The sequence below is a fragment of the Bubalus kerabau genome, chromosome 1 (assembly GCF_029407905.1).
Source record: "Bubalus kerabau isolate K-KA32 ecotype Philippines breed swamp buffalo chromosome 1, PCC_UOA_SB_1v2, whole genome shotgun sequence".
NCBI lineage: Eukaryota > Metazoa > Chordata > Mammalia > Artiodactyla > Bovidae > Bubalus > Bubalus kerabau.
Window position 1 is genome coordinate 188481187 of NC_073624.1, and position 19179 is coordinate 188500365.

A 19179-nucleotide genomic window follows, 5' to 3' on the forward strand; every position below is an offset into this window, starting at 1 on the left:
TGGGTGCAGCTGGGGTTCATGCTCCCCAGCTGTGACCTTGGGCTAGTCCCTTCATTCCCGACGGTTCAGTCTCCTCATCCATAAGACAAGCCGGGTGGGCAGCCTAGTCCCCCAGGAAAGCAGCTGCCCCAGGCCTTCCGCGGACTCCCTTGAAGGGTCTGGGCAGGGGCGGGGCCAGAGCCGTCAGAACCTCGCGCTCCTGGCGCACCCTGCCCTCCATCAGCCGCCGCTCTCCAAGGTCCTGAAGACAACCCTGGCGCCTCTCGTCGCCACTCCAGCCTCGGGGTCCAGGGACTCCCCCACGTCACTCCTCTATCTTCGGCTGGCCCAGTCCTTCCTTCTGTGGGTTGGGGAGCTCCAGACTCTAATTAGCCCCCACCCTACTCCACCTCCACGCCAGCCGTGTTCTGCCAAGATACTTTATTAAGGATCATGGCAGTTTAAAAAAAAGAAAAGTTTGTGGGTCATGGCAGCGCCGAAGTTTAGGGCTCACCCCGTGCTCTGGGGCCGGGGTCCCTGCAGACTTGGCTGCTTTCTCCTCCGTGTGTACGAGGGGGCAGGGAGGAGTCCCCAGGGTCGGGGGGCGGGGGTAGTTATTGAGGCCTGGTGTGTATCGATCTGTCCAGGTCAGGGATCAGTCTGTGCGTGTGTCCCTGTTTCCTTCCGCACCTCGGTCTGCATGTAGATTTCTCAGGCTTTGTGGCATTATGGTCTGTGTCTGAGAATCAGTTTCAGTGTGTACCTGGGTCCCTGGGTCTGTAGCTGTGTATCTGTGCATCTCCACCCTAATACCTTCTCCAGGGTCTCTCTCTCACCTTGGATCCCCATGCCTGTCCCTATCCACTACAGCACCTATTGAAGCACCCCTGAGCAGAGGGGCCAGGGTGGAGAGGGGGGCAGGGACCCATGGTGTTCACAGCTCCCCCCCTGCTGCCTCCAGCCCCACGCGGCCCGGGCTGACTGCTGGCTCAGGCGGGGCACAGTCCAGTAGGGTGGCCCGGTCCAGTTCCTTCACAGAGTTGCCCTGGACCAGAGTTGAGTTGTCCAGATCCTCTGTCGAATTGTCCAGAGCACGTGTGTCCTGGGATTCCCATTCCCCCGGAGGGCTGCCTGGAGACCTTTCCTGAAGTGCGCCAGTGTTGGGCCCGGGTCCGGGGGCCTCGGAGCCTGGTGCAGTGTCGGGAGCCACCCGGGATGCCGCGTCGTTGTGTAGAGTTCTGGAGAAAACTGAGCAAGGGGTGGGGGAGGGTCATGAGGGATGGCCTGAAGGCCAGTTCCCTTCTTTCCTTAACTCCCAGCCCCAGGGAGCACTTGCAAGGGGGCACCTTCCCCTCCTCCCCCCAGTGGGGACTGGGGAGCCAAGCGGAATGTGCCCCAGAGGGGTTTTGAAGGAAGAGCAAATCCGAGTCCACCTACCTCGCACAGGTGCGAAGTCTCCGGGGCTCTCGGCTCTGTTGGAGGCGAAAGGGCTGATGGAGGGGAGGACGATGAGGGCGAAGGAGAAGAGCAGGACCTGGTGGAGATGTGGGCGGGGTCACCCCATCCCTCCCCAACCCCTGAGCACGCTTAAGCAGGAAAACAGAAGCCCAGAAGACTAGATCGTGCTTGACCCGGCGCTCAGGGCTCTGCTCCTACTCATGCTCTCCTCCCTCACAGGCCCCTCTGCCAAGGTTGAGGACACCCTCCCACTCAGAGCTGGGGGTCAGGACTCACTGCTATGCAGGTGCCCGTCTGTGCTGATTTGCTGGTAGACTGGACCACAATGGCCTGGAGTTTCTTCAGCTGTTCCAAGAGAGACCTTAGTGGAAATGGGAAGCCTTGGCTGAGCCCTGTATGGCCTTCACCTGGCTCCCTGTCCATTTCTGTTATCTCCCAGCCTGGCTGAGGTCTGAATCCTATCCACCCCTCAAGGCCCTACTGCTATTAAAAGTCCCAGAAGTTCCCTCAATAAATCTCCACTGAACATCTCACCCACTTTTCTGACACCCAGCCTCCTCCATCCAGGTTGCCATCATCATTCACCTGGACACCAGCCCCCACCTCTGGTCCCCTCAAGCCTCTCGTGCTCCCTCTAGGGTTCACGCTCCATACTTTTCAAATGTGATTCAACCCCCAGCCCTCCAGGTTCCCACCTCCCTTGGGGTAAAAGCCTGAGTCTTCATTGTTGCCCACAAGGCCCTGCATGACCTGCCTCCCTCTCTCCTCTCCCCTGACTCTGCCCCTCACTCACACTGCTCCAGCCACACAGTCCCCTTATTGTTTCTCCTACATACAAGTATTCCTGCCCTAGGGCCTTTGCACTGGCTGTGCCCTCTGTACCAAGGACACTGTCCCCCCCCACAGGTCTTTTTGTAGCTGCTTCTTTCTTATCTTTCTTATCTTCTTTCTTATCTGTTGGATCTCATCTCAAATGGCACCTTATCTGACTTCCCTGCCTAATATAGCGCCCCCCCCCTCACTCTCTAGCCCCTTCCCCCTAGTTTATTTTTCTTCCAAGTGGCTATCACTGTTTGAATGATCTTTTACATAGTTTTATTTGTCTTGAGTATGTTTCTCACTAGAGTATGAGTCTTTTAAGTGGAGGGACTGTATCTGTTTTGCTCACTATTGAGGTATCAGTACCCAGAACTATGCCTGGCACTGAGTAGATGCTAATAAAAACTGAATTAGTACATGTACCCCATAGATGGAATCACCTGCAGTTCTCCAGCACACCATATTCCTAGCCTTTGGCCATTCATATACCATTTCCTTCCTTCCCTCTATGGAACTCTTATACATCCTTCAAGGGCCCAAGTCTAAATCCCCTCTTCTATGCAGCCTGCCCCCTCTCTGGGTGGAATCCTCACCTTCTGCTCTGTCCTGCTATCACACAGCCTGTCCCCCCTTGTCCACCTCTCCTGCAAGAGACTCCAGGGTCAGCTTCCCCCTGTCCTCAGTCCCAGTCACACCAAGACTCACAGGTTCTGCTTTTCGAGATGCAAGACCTTCCTCTGAAGTTCCTGATTCTGGGCGGTACAAGCTGACATCCTGCAAATGCAACATCACAGTGACATTCAGAATATGCCTGTCACCCCTGCAGATCCACGAGCTGCAACTGCTGAAGCCCAAGAACCTAGAGCCCAAGCTCTGCCACAAGAGAAGCCACCTCAGGAGTTCCCTAGTGGTCCAGTGGCTAGGACTTCACATGCTCCCAATGCAAGGGGCCCAAGTTTGATCCCTGGTCGAGGAACTGGATCCCACATGCTACAACTAGGAACTCACACAGCCAAATAAACATTTTTAAAAAAGAAGAAAGAGAAGCCATCGCAATGAGAAGCCTGCACATCACAACTAGAGAGTAGCCCCCGCTTTCTGCAACTAGAGAAAGACCACGCACAGCAATGAAGACTCACACAGCCAACATAAATAAATAAATTTATAAAAAATAAAACATTCAAATCGTGGCATGAGGGTATGTTAGTATCCAGGGAAGAGGATAAATTCCCCCACTAAAAGGCCCTCCTAAATAACTCATGGGATAAAGAAGAATCCACAGTGAAAAGTAGGGAAGACCTAGGAACCAAGTAATGACAACATCCAAATCAAGATGTGTGAGATGCAGCTAAAGAAGTGCTGAGGAGAAAACAGATAACCTTATTACAGTTTAAGCAGCTGAACATGTGCCGTGCCTAGTTGCTCAATCATGTCCAACTCTTTGTGACCCCATGGACTGTAGCCCGCCAGGCTCCTCTGTCCATTGGATTCTCCAGGCAAGAATACTGGAGTGGGTTGCCATGCCCTCCTCCAGGAGATCTTCCCCACCCAGGGATCAAATCCAGGTCTCCTACATTGCAGGCAGATTTTTTACAGTCTGAGCCACTGGGGAAGCCTGCAGCTGAACATACACATTTAAAAATCAGCAAAAGAACAACAGAATAAACTCACTTAAAAAAAAAAAAGAAAGACACAATAAAGCTAAGAGTAGAAATAAAGGAACTAGTACACAAAAATACAATTGAGCGGGAGGAAAAGTCAGAAATTCATTCTTTGAAAACAGTAAGTAAAACAGACAAAGTTCTGGCAAGATTGCTCAAGATAAAAAACAAGTGAAGGTGCAAATACACAACATGAGTTATTACTAAGGTCCCAGCTATAGATGATTCAAAGCTTAAAAAAATAATGGGAGAGAACTATGAACTATCTTATGTCGATAAATTTGAAATGGACAACTTTCCAGAAGAATCAGTTCAGTTCAGTCCCTCAGTCGTGTTCGACTCTTTGTGACCCCATGAATCATAGCACATCAGGCCTCCCTGTCCATCACCAACTCCCGGAGTTCACTCAGACTGACGTCCATCGAGTCAGTGATGCCATCCAGCCATCTCATCCTCTGTCGTCCCCTTCTCCTCCTGCCCCCAATCCCTCCCAGCATCAGAGTCTTAGAATAACACATCCCAAAATTGACTAGGGAAGAAATAGAAAACACAGATAGACCTGTAACATTTACTAAAATCACTTTTGGTTTAAAAAGTGAGTGAACTAAGTTTTTATGTTTCCTACCCTGATGCTGGGAAAGATTGAGGGCGGGAGGAGAAGCGGATGACAGGGGATGAGATGGTTGGATGGCATCACTGACTAAATGGACATGAGTTTGAGCAAGCTCCAGGAGAAGGTGAAGGGCAGGGAAACCTGGCGTGCTACAGACCATGTGGTCACAAAGAGTCAGACATGACTGAGCGACTGAACAACACCACCACATTAAAGAACAATGAGGACCCTGTCTCTCAGTATCCTGTATGAGTTTAGAGAGGTGATTGGATGGGCTTAGAGTGCACAGGGATTAGAAAAAATGGAGACAGTGACAGACTTTATTTTCTGGGGCTCCAAAATCACTACAGATGGTGACTGCAGCCATGAAATTAAAAGAAGCTTGCTTCTTGGAAGAAAAGCTATGACCAAACTAGACAGCATATTAAAAATCAGAGACATTACTTTGCCAACAAAGGCTCCATCTAGTCAAAGCTATGGTTTTTCCAGTAGTCATGTATGGATGTGAGAGTTGGACTATAAAGAAAGCTGAGTGCCAAAAGCCCGATGCTTTTGAACTGTGGTGTTGGAGAAGACTCTTGAGAATCCCCTGGACTGCAAGGAGATCAAACCAGTCAATCCTAAAGGAAATAAGTCCTGAAGATTCATTGGAAAGATGATCCGGAAGCTGAAACTCTAATACTTTGGCCACCTGATGCGAAGAACTGACTCATTGGAAAAGACCCTGATGCTGGGAAAGATTGAGGGCAGGAGGAGAAGGGGATGACAAAGGATGAGATGGTTGGATGGCATCACCGACTCGATGGACATGAGTTTGAGCAAGCTCCGGGAGTTGGTGATGGACAGGAAAGCCTGGCGTGCTGCAGTCTGTGGGGTCACAAAGAGTTGGACACGATTGAGAGAGTGAACTGAACTGAGAGTGCACAGTTTTTAAGTTGAGGAAGTTCCTCCTTCCTTCCACTCCCTGGAAGGAAGCCATGACAGCTCTGAGGACCAGAGAGGCTCAGACAAGGGAAGTAAATGTCCCACCTACAGGCAAAGAGCCAGGACATAACCTCCCTTCTTGGCATAGCATCATCTAGGGCAGTGGTCCCCAACCTTTTTGGCACCTGGGACTGGTTTCAAGGAAGACAGTTCTTCCATGAATCCAGGGTGTGGAGGGGATAGTCTTAGGATGATTCAAGCACATTACATTTAATTTTCACTTTATTTCTATTTTCTGGAAATCTCAGGATATTCCACCTTGACTTTAGGGTTAGGGTCTGTGCTTCCAGGAGAATCTAGTGCTGCTGCTGATCTCACAGGAGGTGGGGCTAAGGTGGTAATATGAGTGGGGGGCAGCGGCTGTAAACACCCATTACTCCCTTGCCTGCTGCTCACCTCCTGCTGTGCGTCCTGGTTCCTGACAGGCCATGGATTGGTACCAGTCCGTGGCCCAGGAATTGGGGACCCCTGTTCTAGGGGATTAGGGGCCTCAAAATTGAGCCCTGTGCCACCTCTAGGCATTTTTCCATCCTTGCAATTCACAGACAAAACGGTCGCTCCCATGTGGCACAGTGGTAAAGAATCCACTTGCCAATGCAGGAGACTCAGAAGACATGGGCTCGATCCCTGGGTTGGGAAGATCCCCTGGAGAAGGAAATGGCTACCCAGTCCAGTATTCTTGCCTGGAGAATCCCATGGACAGAGGAGCTTGGCAGGTTGCAGTCCATGTAGTCGAACATCACTGAGCAACTGAACACACACACACACACACACACACGCAGATTGTTCCACTTGGCTCCACTTTGCTCCACTGCATGCCTCTCTCAGGCCTCAGTCCCCACCCCCCTCACCTCAAGTGTGGGGTCCTGGGCCTCCAGCCTTACCGAGTCTCCAGGCCATCAATGTATTCCTTCTTCTTTTTCCGACTTTCTTGAGCTGACTGTTTGTTTCGGATTTTCCGGCGGATCTTTTTCAGCACTCGCTCCTCATACTGCAGAGTGACATGGGGAGGAGACTGAGTCAGTCTGAAGGGTCCACTCTCTTGTCCAGACCCCACAGTTTCACCCCCAGTATCCTCCCAAGGGAGCCAGACTCAGGGACTTGAGGGCAGACCCTTCATGGCTTGAAGGCCAGATTTTCTGTCTTCAAATTCCCTCAGAGTCTCTAGTGGTTGTGGCGGTGGGGAGGGGCGGGGGGATGGGAATGGTCCTGGTTTCCTGATGGTCTTCTTGCTCCCAATCCCAGTTCCATTATTAACAACTAGATTTTGTGCACTGGTGCAATCGCACCACCGTCTGGCCATGTGTGGGATTGGCGCCTTTTCCCAGGCCAGTTATCACTAAAAGAAGTCTTTCAATTGGAAAAGGCAAACTCAGGTATTGATGCTGAGTGAACAGGCTGAGTGGAGGCCGCGGCCAGCTAGAAAGCCCCCACTGTGTTGGCTTTGACGATGAATTTTCTGGTTCTGGTGACAGACACATCCTAACACTCTAGTTATGTGTGCTGTGCTTAGTCACTAGTCGTGTCCGACTCTTTGTGACCCCACCGACTGTAGCCCGCCAGATTCCTCCGTCCATGGGAATTCTCCAGGCAAGAATACTGGAGTGGGTTGCCATACCCTCCTGCAGGGGATCTTCCCAACACAGGGATCGAACGTGGGTCTCCAGCATTGCAGGCGGATTCTTTACCGTCTGAGCCACCGGTTAGGGAGACGTAAAGGTGAGACTCAGGCTTCCCAGGTGGTGCAGAAGTAAAGAATCCACCTGCCAATGCAGGAAATGCAAGAGACATGAGTTCGACCCTTGGGTCGGGAAGATCACCTGGAGTATGGAGTGGAAACCCACTCCAATATTCTTGCCTGAAGAACGCCATGGACAAAGGAAACTGGTGGGCTACCATCCATAGGGTCACAAAGAGTTGGACACGACTGAGTGTGTGCACACACACACACACACATGCACACAAAGGTGAGACTCGTGGGCATGTTGCTGCAGGAAGTGGGGTGAGCCCCAGAGCCAGGGGTCCCACGGACTCACCTTGGTAAGGGGCAGCTGAGTGGGCAGAGTGATGCCTTCTTTGGCTAGTAGCTTCTTCTCATCCTCCGTCAGCACCAGCTCCTGGCAGTGCCCAGTCCCAGGTCGCAACAGGTGGGGGGCTGCCAGGTGATGTTGCTGCTGTGGGGAAACCAGGAGAACTGTTTTGGGGGCAGAGACAGTGACTGCCTCTGGGAAATAAAAGGCATCGAGAAACAATTGATCCAGTCACTGTAGGGTCCACACCGGCACTAGGGCGCCAAACAACCAGCCCACAGCCCTCTGACCCAGCCATTCCGTTTCCAGGAATTCATCTTACAGATACAAGTGTGGTTTTTTGTTTGTTTCACAAATAGTCATTTGACAGTTATGTGTTTAGCATCTACTACAGGCTACGCACTGCTCCGCGCTCTGAGCATTGCTTGCAGCTCTTGTCTGCAACAGGAAAAGGAAAATCCAACAAACAGGGGGTAGGATAAGTGAGCCTCTGGGAAAAGAGGGTGAGAGGTGGTTCTTCCCGTGTACCTGTTTGTACCTTTGGAACTTGGACTGTGTGCATGCATTTGACTATTCAAAAATTTTTCAAACTAAATTTAAATCACGAAATAGAAACACTGAAAATGAAAGAAGCGTGTCATCAGACAGCCAAGTCCTAGGAATGTCACACCATTACTCAGGAATAAAGGTAGAGATTGGGGCAACCTGCTATCTATCGAATCAAATTCCAGTCCCTGGAATTCCAGGCCATTGATTAGTCCAACCATTTTCTCTTCAGGGCTCAAGCCTCAGTGTGTTCATCTGCAATATGGGAATAAGGCCTCCCACTTCCACAAAACAATGATATTAAACTTGATATTTTTACAAAATCCAGTTAGCATTTCCAAAGCAGTCATTTGTCTTTCCTATCCTTCAAGACCTGCTGAAGTTCTGTCTCCTTCAGGAAGCCTTCTTGGACCTGCAATGCCCCTCTAGCCTCTCTCCCTAAGCAGTCATTGTCCCCTCTTGACCATGAGGTCCCCATAGACTGAGCACACAGCTGATGCTCACCGCAGGTCTCTCAAGTCAAGAGGGATGTTCTGGTCTTTTTTAGAGGTTGTCAGGACTACTTTAGGCATCAGGAGATCAAATCCTGACTTGGCCACATGCTTGCTGTGTGACTTTGTGTCTGTGGCTTAACCTCTCTGGGGACTGGTTTTCTCATCTGTGAAAGGGAGCAGGGCACTAACTGGGTTCTCAGGCCTGGTTTGCCCATAGTGGAAGCTCAGGGCAAGATAAGATAGCCCAAGGTAAGCATACAAAGGGCACAATAGACCCAATAGGTCAGCTCAGGAAGTGGGCCTGCAGCAGCTGTGTGATTTAAGGCAAATTACTAAACCTCTCTGTGCCCATTTAATCATATGTGAAATTAAGATAATAGCCTCAATTTTCACGGTTGCTTTGAATTAAAAGACCTGGGACCAATACCAATTCCTGTCTGTGACTGTCTTCCAGTCTTCAAAATGGGTGTATTGGGGCCCCATGAGCCCAGTGCCCCTCCCAGCTCTGATGCTCCAGGGGGCAGGTGGGGGCTGCTCACCAGGTCCCCGCTGCTGCTGGAGAGGAGGAGGTCCTTGACTGTGAGGTTGTAGCGTGAGGGCGAGTCAGCCAGGTCGGCCTGCTCCTCAGCATAGACGCCTGGGCTCCACATTTCTAACAGGGCACATGGGGATGGAGACGGGGTGGGGGTCAGGCAGGGGGCCTCGAGCTCCCCGGTCCTACCTGCCTCCTCCAGCAAAGCTACAGCATTGGCCCTAATGTGCTAGGCATTTGTTGCCTGGCCTGGGACTCCACGACCAGGTGCCTCAGTCTCCCCTCTGCCATAAGACGGGGACCCCAGTTCATCAGGACGTTATTAGGGACCCACGGCCAGCCCAAGAGGGAGTGGCTGTTATCACTCAGGATTAGGGGCTGGATCTGCAGCCGGCCTGGCCTTATCTCCTCCTGGGGGCAGGGACCAGTTCTGATTCACCCGCAGTTCCCTCCCACCAGCTACCTGGCACCCCATAGGTGAGCTGCTCTGGACAGCACAGTCTTCCAAGTCAGATGGCCCTTGCTTCTAATCCCAACTGGGTGGAGTTGCGTGACCTTGGGTAAGGGAGTAAACCTCTCTGAGCCTCAGTTTTGTCAAGTCTCCAATGGGACTAATAAGTACTCCCATGCCATCGCGGGGCTCAAAAGACAAAGGATGCCCTCTTGGTGGAGTCTTCTGCATCAGGCCTTTCCCCAGGTCTGTAGGAGCACCCCAAGGCCTGGGATCCCACAATCTCACGAACTTTCATTGAGTCTCCTATGAACCAGGCATGGAAGGTATAAAAAATGAGGTTGCCAGCTCAATGCTTGAGGCAGACTGCATCCCAGCTCTGTGGCTCTGACTCATCTCTTAACCATCCGGAAAATGGGTCCATGACAGCACACCAGTGCCCATCTCAAAGGGTGGATTTGTGCGGTCAGTGCCTGGGACAAGGCAAGGATAGTCAGCTGACACAGGACTCACCCAGGTCTATGGCAACAGAAGTCTCAAGCCTTGGGGCCACTGGCCCGAGGTGCCTGGCAGGGCAGGTGGGGCCAGGATGGTAGGAGGGGCAGGGCCCCTTGCCAGACTCCACACTATGGCAGCCGGCAGTGGTGGCAGGCACCCCACCGTGTGGAGGTGTGTCCTGGGTGTCAGAGGGCAGATCTTCTGAGATGCCACTGTCACTGGCCGCAGGGGACCAGGTTGGGGAATCTGAATCTCCAGAACCCAGGATGGAGTTGAGGAAGTCATCAGAGTCCGTACCTGGCAGGACCTGTTGGGACAGAGAGCACCGGTGGGAATTAGGAAGTCTATGCTTTGCAATGCTGTGTCTCTGGGCAAGCCGCTGACCCTCTTTGGGCCTCACGTGTCCTTTCTGTAATATGGAAAGAGCTAATGTTTGTTGCCCATTGGCATGGCTGGAGCCTGAACCCAATCGTGTAGCTCGGGAATAACATCAAACCTTGTCGAGCGAGGAACAAGCCCCAGTTTAAGTCTGGAGCCAACTTCAAACTACTGTGTGACCCAGGACAAGTTACCACTCCTTTCTGGGCCTTGCTTTCCACTCCTTTAAGAAGAAGGCGATGTCATCTGGCCCTTAGGGTCGCTGAAAGGGTTTATACAACGTGCTTTGCTAAAATCACATGTGTGTGTGGTAAAGGCACAAAGCTGAGCGGAGTCCCGGCTCTGACCTGGGGGTGAGGAAGACGCATTGGGTTATCACCTGGTCCTCCCCATGGCCCCAGTCCTCTCCCAGCTCTACGTGTCTCAGGACGCCGTCCTGCCGGTCAAACAGTAGATCCAGGAGTTCCAGGCTGTCGATAGGGCCCATGGGACTGGTGGAGGAAGCCATCTGGGGCGAGGAGGGGACACCTGTGAGGGTCATGCAGCCCCTCTCCTGCCCACCGCCCATCTGCTGCCACCTGAGGTACCTTCCCCTCTGCTTCAGTCTCAGCTGCAGCCCCCAGGTCAGCCTGCCCCTCCTGCCTGCGGAGCCTCAATCTCCAAATCTCTGTTATGGGGCCAACCCAGAGGCTCCTGGGCCTAGGAGCCAATTTCTTTAAAAAGCGCTAGACAGCTGCCCCGTGGGGATGGACAGCAGATGAAGCTAGCCCCCTCTTGCATTCCCATCCTGTCAGAATCCGCCCCCCCTCCCCCCCACACACACACCCTTTTCTGGAAGGCAGGGAGGCCCAGAATTAAGTCCAGCAGCGGCCCGGAATAGAGACACAATCTTAGTCATTGTAGTCTCCCTCTGGGTCTCAGTCTTCCCATCTGTACAAGGCGGTGTGAGGTGCCTGCCAATTCTGGGAGCTTGGGGAGAGTTCCTGGCATAAATCGTCCCTCCCCTGGGGACCCGTGCAGGTCTCACCTTTCCAATAGCTAAGTCCCCATCCATGAGTCCCTCTAGCTCCTTCTCCAGACCTCCTACGTCTGCCTAGAGCTGGAGGCTCAGTCTGCCATCAGGTCTCCCAGGCTCAGCTGCGTCTTCTCTGTGGTTGTCACCACTCCCCAAAAGATGCTGAAATAGTCCCGGGGCTCTCCCAGCCCACCCCAAGGTGCTGATTGGGCAACAGGCAGGACGGACAGAGTTAAGGGCCAATGACAGCGGGGCAGGCTAGGGGGAGGGGCGGGAAGACCGTTATCTCGCATGTTTTGTGCTTTTCCAGTCGCAGTGGGCAAAGGCCAAAGTCTGGGGTTCCGAGGCTCCATGACCTTTCCCCTACTTTCGGGGACTGTGTCTTTCCATAGTCCCCGGATGTCAGCTCCAAGAGAGCCCAGGGCCCTTGGCCGGGTCCCGTCCACTCCCAGAACAAAACAGAACCCAAAAGAATAGCCCAGACTTTTGGGGGCGCCCTTCCTTCAGCCAGGAGTTCCCTTCCTTCATCACAGCTGGCAGCCCTCAAAGCCCCCTTCCCCCAGGCAAGGTCTCTCCGGCCAAACCAGAGCAATCAATTCCTTCTAGAACCTTCTAGCGTTCACTTATTCTCAACAGATATTTATTGCAAACCAAACTGATTCCTGCCTCAGGGCCTTTGCACTGGCTGTTCCCTCTGCCTGGAAGGCATATCTGCTCAACCCAACTCTCTCACTGTGTTCACACATTCCTGAATGTTTGCTATTTGTGGAACCCAGCACAGACAACTGAGAAGCCCCTCTCGGATTCCATCCACCCCCAACACACACAACCAGGGAGGAGCTCCCCACCCCTTACCACTTGATCACATCACTGTTTTCATGGACCTCACTACTGGAAATTTTCTTGTTTACTTACCTATATTCTTCTCTCATTGCTCCTCTGCCCTTTCATGTGAGCACCTTCAGGGGGAGAATAGAGGCTCTTTTGCTCTCAGCAGGGTCCCCAGTGTCTTAAAGATGCCCAGCACACAGGAGGCACTCCATCAACTCTTACTCATCTGGCAACTCCTAGGGCAGTGGACAAGCTAGATCATAAAAGCATAAACACACCAATAGCTGACAAATGGGTGAATGCTACCAAGAAGCTGAATGTAATCATGTACAGAGCAACACAGGATGGGCAAAGACTTTATTTTTTATTTTTTTAATGCTTTAAAAAAATAGTGTGCTTTCTTTGAACTGCATGCCATGAATTTTTTTTGGGGGGGGGCCGCATTTCATGTGGGATCTTAGTTCCCTGACCCAGGATCGAACCTGCATCCCCTGCATTGGAAGGATTCTTAACCACTGGACCACCAGGAAAGTTCCAGGATTCTTTCGGAAGGTGACATTTAAGTATGTTCCTAAATGATGAGCAAGAGCCCAGCCACTGGAAGATCTGGTGAAAGGCTGTTTCAGGTCAAGGAACAGCTCATACAAAGGCCCTGGGGCAGGACTCTACCTGGTGTGTGGGAGGAACAGCAAGGAGGCCCGTGTGTCTGGAGAACAGTGAGTGAAAGGCAAGAGGAAGGAAAGGAGGACACGGAGGGAACATGGCAGGTCATGCAGAGTCTTGTGGGCTGTGGCAAGAAGTTTAAGTTAGTCGCATCTTTTTGAGATCCTGTGGACTTTAGCCCACCAGGCTTCTCTATCCATGGGATTTCCCAGGCAAGAATACTGGAGTGGGTTGCCATTCCCTTCTCCAGGGGATCTTCCCAACACAGGGATTGAACTTGGGTCTCCCACATTGCAGGCAGACTCTTTACCATCTGAGCCACCAGGGAAACCCACTGGTTTATACTAAATACAGTGGAAGCTCTTGGGAGCTTAGTGAATGGATGACAAGCCTTCTGTATGCTGGCCAAGATGCTAGGTGCTAGGTTTACACGGTAACTCAAACACTCTCCTTGCTCTCAAGAAATACACATCTTGGTGTATGTTTCTCCATGGGCCAGCCATTATTTATTCAGGCAACAAAAATTTAAGACCTACTATGAGCTGTGCCAGAGTGTTGCTCTTATCTCACAATAACACCTGTGGTTGTCACAACTGGGGGTGTTCCTGGAGTGAGTGGGGGCTTGGGATACTGCTCCATACCTCACAGTGCCCAGGACAGCCCCTCACAGGGAATGCCTGACCTTGATGTGAGCAGTACCAGGCAGGAGGACCCTTGCATTACCGTAACTGCCCCCCCCCCCACACACACACACCGGATACCGGTAACATTAGCTCACTCTTGGCCTCTGCATCTTTCATTTCCTTTTTCACTACTCTGGGTTGGATTTTTAAGGGGTTTGTTTGGTTTGGTTTGGCTTAGTGTTCTCAGTCGTAATATTTATTCAGCCTTGGCTTGTGGAGGCACCTTTCCAGGGCTGTCTTGGCAGGTGTAGAAAGTAGGTGAAGGTTGACTTCTGGACTTGTCTCTGCCTCCTCCTCACTCCCATTTATGACTCTCAGGAGCTCCGGTACCCTTGACATAGAACTTGTCCTCATCTTATCCAAATCTTCCTGAATAAATGATCTGGCATTACTCACTTAACACCTACATGGGTATTTAGACCCCACAGTCTTCTCCGCAGGATATTTGTTACTTTTTTGTAATTTTATTTTAATTCATTCATTCATTTATATTTTCTTGGCCATGCCACATAGCATGTGAGATCTTAGTTCCCCAACCAGGGATTGAACTCACGCCCCTTGCATTGGAAGCACAGAGTCTTTTTAACCACCAGACCACCAGGGATGTCCCGTTTTATAATTTTATAGTCATGGGCTTTAGAAGGCTTTCATATGCCCTAGTGAAAAGATGGGGCTTCCAGGTGGCACACTGATAAAGAATCCGCCTGCAATGCAGGACGTGCAAGAGACATGCGTTCGATCCCCAGGTCCAGAAGATCCCCTGGAATAGGAAATGGCAGCGCACTCCAGTATTCTTGCCTGGAAAGTTCCATGGACAGAGAAACCTGAAGGGTTAGAGTCCCTGGGACCGCGGAGATTCGGACAGGACTGAGCACAATGAAGAGATACCTGAAAGGATAAGATGAGGATAAGCACTTGAGGGACAAGAGGACTTTCTGATGCCTTTGACATCATGATCTAATTTACCAGACACAAACACATCCTTCAGAGCAATGCTAAGTTGGAATCTAAAGTAAAATTCCCACGATAGATTCCACCAATGAGTTTAAGTATAAAACAGAACACAAGACACAAGAGGATGCTGTGGCCAAACAAGACTGAGGGACACTGTGTTAACAAACAGCTTTGTGAAACTTGTCAGAGCCTTTACAATACTCTGTAACACTCTCAGAAGGTATGAATTTGTAGCATTTCTCAAACATCATTGTTAGGTGTGAGCTTTGCTTCCAATTGTTACTTCATTCATACAGAACCATTTCTGACACATGAAAACATTTAAAGATACCCATTAGCCTGACTCAGAGAAGGCAATGGCACCCCCACTCCAGTACTCTTGCCTGGAAAATCCCATGGACGGAGGAGCCTGGTGGGCTGCAGTCCATGGAGTCACGAAGAGTCGGACACGACTGAGCGACTTCACTTTCACTTTTCACTTTCATGCATTGGAGAAGGAAATGGCAACCCACTCCAGTGTTCTTGCCTGGAGAATCCCAGGGACGGGGGAGCCTGGTGGGCTGCCGTCTATGGGGTTGCACAGAGTCGGACACGACTGAAGTGACTTAGCAGCAGCAGCAGCCTGACTAGGGGCTTCCCTGGTGGTTTGACAGTAAAGTATCTGCCCGCAATGTGGGAGACCAGGGTTTGATCCCTGGGTCGGGAAGATCCCCTGGAGGAGGAAATGCCAACCCACTCCAGTACTCTTGCCTGGAAAATCCCATGGACGGAGGAGGATGGTAAGCTACAGTCCATGGGGTTGCAAAGAGTTGGATATGACTGAGCAACTTCACTAGACTAGCCTGACTACAATAAAAAAAGACAACATCAGATGTTGGTGGAAAATATGGAGCAACCAGAATTCTCACCTGTTGGTGGGAATCAAAATGGTCCAAGCTTCTTGTGGAAACTTTGGAAATCTGGGCAATCTCTTACAGTTAAAAATGCATTTACCATATGACTTAGCAATTGTATTCCTGGGTATCTACCTAAGAGAAATGTAAATATATGTTCACAGAAAGACTTGTACATGAATGTTCATAGCAATCTTATTCATAATTGTCCCGAACAGTAAACAACTCAAATATCCAATAATAGGGGAGTAGATAAACAAACTGGTATATCCTTACAACACAATGCTACTCATCATTAAAAGGAATAAATTACTATTAATTATACATTCAACAACACATATGAATTTCAAATGCATAATGATAAAAGAAGCCAGATGCAAAAGCATATACACTGTAAGATTCCATTTAAATGATACCCAGAGAAGAGGCAAAAGTAATTCTTGGTGGGAATTCCCTGGCAGTCCAGCAGTTGGATGCTGCATTACCAATGCAGGGGGCACATGTTCAATCCCTGGTCAGGGAACTAAGATCCCACATGACTTGTGACTTGACAAAAAAAAAAAAAAAAAAACAGTAATTCTTGGTGATAGAAAGTGGTTCAGTTCAGTTCAGTTCAGTCGCTCAGTCATGTCCGACTCTCTGCAACCCCGTGAACTGCAGCACGCCAGGCCTCCCTGTCCATCACCAACTTCCAGAGTTTACCCAGACTCATATCCATTGAGTCAGTGATGCCATCCAGCTATCTCATCCTCTGTTGTCCCCTTCTCCTCCTGCCCTCAATCTTTGCCAGCATCAAGGTCTTTTCAAATGAGTCAGTTCTTCGAATCAGGTGGCCAAAGTATTGGAGTTTCAACTTCAACATCAGTCCTTCCAATGAACACCCAGGACTGATTTCCTTTAGGATGGACTGGTTGGATCTCCTGGCAGTCCAAGGGACTCTCAAGAGTCTTCTCCAACACCACAGTTCAAAAGCATCAATTCTTCGGCACTCAGCTTTCTTTATAGTCCAACTCTCACATCCATACGTGACCACTGGAAAAACCATAGTCTTGACTAGGCGGATCTTTGTTGACAAAGTAATGTCTCTGCTTTTTAATATGTTGTCCAGGTCTGTCATAACTTGCCTTCCAAGGAGTAAGCGTCTTTTAATTTCATGGCTGCAATCACCATCTGCAGTGATTTTAGAGCCCCGAAAAATGAAGTCCGCCACTGTTTCCACTGTTTCCCCATCTATTTCCCATGAAGTGATGGGACTGGATGCCATGATCTTAGTTTTCTGAATGTTGAGCTTTAAGCCAACTTTTTCACTCTCCTCTTTCACTGTCGTCAAGAGGCTTTTTAGTTCTTCTTCACTTTCTGCCATAAGGGTGGTGTCATCTGCATATCTGAGGTTATTGATATTTCTCCTGGTAATCTTGATTCCAGCTTGTGCTTCTTCCAGCCCAGCGTTTCTCATGATGTACTCTGCATATAAGCTAAATAAGCAAGGTGACAATATACAGCCTTGACGAACTCCTTTTCCTATTTGGAACCAGTCTGTTGTTCCATGTCCAGTTCTAACTGTTTCTTCCTGACTTGCATACTGGTTTCTCAAGAGGCAGGTCAGGTGGTCTGGTATTCCATCTCTTTCAGAATTTTCCACAGTTTATTCTGATCCAAACAATCAAAGGCTTTGGCATAGTCAATAAAGCAGAAATAGATGTTTTTCTGGGACTCTCTTGCTTTTTCGATGATCCAGCAGATGTTGGCAATTTGATCTCTGGTTCCTTTGCCTTTTCTAAAACCAGCTTGAAGAAAGTGGTTACCTGGAGTAGAATGGGGAATTGAGTGGACACAGGCATGAAGAAACTTTCTAGGGTGGAGCAAATATTCCATATCTTATTTTTAGTTGTGGTTACTTGACTGTCCAGAATTGTCTGAACTCATCAAATCGAACACACCTAAGATCTATGCATCATTATTATAAATTAATTCTTCCTCAATAAAAAGCATACTAAATGTATAATGAACAATTAGATACATAATACACTTATACATAAATTTACACATATGTAAAACATTAGAAACAACCAAAATATTCACCCATAGGTAATTGATTAATAGAGTCTGATGTGTTAACAACTGGAATATTACATAGCTGTGAAAGTGAATGAGGATTATCTTTATGTGCTGGTATGGTACAATATTGAAAACATATGGTTATTTATATTTGAGAAATCAGTGTTTCTCAATTTTTTTTTTATCCTGGCCCCTCACAAGGAGCATTTGAAGACATTTTCATAACTGCTCCACCATGAAATTGTATATCCACAAGTATACTATATATACACTTGTGTACCATATGTTTATCTGGGTGAAAAAAAAAATCTTACTCTTTTAATGTATAAAACACAGATATAGAAACTCTTTTTTTTAATGTATAAAACACAGATTCTTGGGTGTTCCATCCATTAAAACATATGGAGAGACTTTGCTGGGTGGTCCAGTGGCTAAGACTTCACCTTCCAACGCAGAGGGTGAGAGTTCAATCTCTGATCAGGGAACTAGATCCCACATGCCGCAGCTGAGAGTTTGCATGCTAACTAAGATCTGGCACAGCCAAATGAGTGAATGAAAGAATACATAAAGATTTTTAAAAAGCAACATGGGTTTGTTTGTGCTGTGTGCTCAATAGTATCTGACTCTGTGACCCCACGGACTGTGTAGTCCACCAGACTCCTCTGTCCATGACATTCTCCAGGCAAGAATACTGGAGTGGGTTGCCATTTCCTCCTTCAGGGGATCTTCCTGACCCAGGAATTGAACCTGCATCTCCTGTATTGGCAGGCAGATTCTTTACCGCTGAGCCACCTGGTAAACCCTAAAAAAAAAAAAAAAAATGGAGGGCTCAGAAGAGACCCCCCACACACAGTTAGATCTCCAACTCTGCCCATTTTTAGTGTTGTTGCTATTATTACTACTATATGCATCTGTGAGAAACATGCCAGGCTCCAGTCCCGAGGCACTCCTCAGGCAGACACCCGCCTGTTACTTTCCGACTGCTTCAGCCCTTTGGCCTCACAAGTCTGGTCGTGACGACAGTCCCCGTTCTGCACAGGACACAGGCGCTAATAAGGGGTTATGACTCACTGTGACCACTCTATGAGTCAGCCGGCATTGAGACAACGCCCAGGTCCCCCACTGCATATGGGGACTTGCCTCTTGTCACCATGTCACCTCCCCATTCCTTGGACTGTTTGCCAAAAAGTCCTCTCTACACTTCCCTTTAGATCAGTTTTGGGGGGGACAGGTAAGGGAGTCCAAGATCATCAGCCTCTCCCCTTCCTCTTTCTCCTCCTTCTTCTCTGGGACCCTCCCTTGGGGTACAGCCAGGCCAGGCAGTGAGTAAAACCCTTGTGACATGGGTGTGGCAGGGGCAGGCAGGGGCTGGGGACCAGGGGACTCTGATCGGCCTCTTGGGCAATGCCAACTGATTAGCACCTAATTCTCTGGGCTGCCTAGTCCAGGGGGCTACCAGCTCTGGAGGGGGAGGGGTGAAGACAGGAAGTTTGAACCAGGGCCTCCCAATGCCACCAGGGAGGAGACTTTTTCAGGGAGTTGGGGGTGAGGCTCCCTACTTTCAGGCATTCATTCATTCATTTAAAAAAATTTTTTTATTATTTATTTATTTGGCTATGTGAGGGTTTTTTTTTTTTTT

General features: G+C 49.6%; 1 protein-coding gene across 2 annotated transcripts; it reads right to left on the reverse strand.

Moving 5' to 3' along the window:
* Positions 1-913: 913 nt before the first annotated feature.
* On the reverse strand, positions 914-11497 carry CREB3L3 (cAMP responsive element binding protein 3 like 3). Of its 2 annotated transcripts, none has more exons than XM_055566654.1 (10): positions 11471-11497; positions 10823-10951; positions 10081-10372; positions 9124-9236; positions 7551-7685; positions 6399-6505; positions 2962-3030; positions 1714-1798; positions 1417-1513; positions 914-1227 (listed from the first exon to the last, which is right to left on the reverse strand). In XM_055566654.1, exons 1-10 carry the CDS (start codon positions 11495-11497, stop codon positions 914-916), a joined length of 1368 nt encoding a protein of 455 aa, XP_055422629.1. The 2 variants fall into 2 exon arrangements, with proteins under 2 accessions (XP_055422629.1, XP_055422628.1); XM_055566653.1 differs by having other exon boundaries at positions 7551-7688.
* Positions 11498-19179: the final 7682 nt, after the last annotated feature.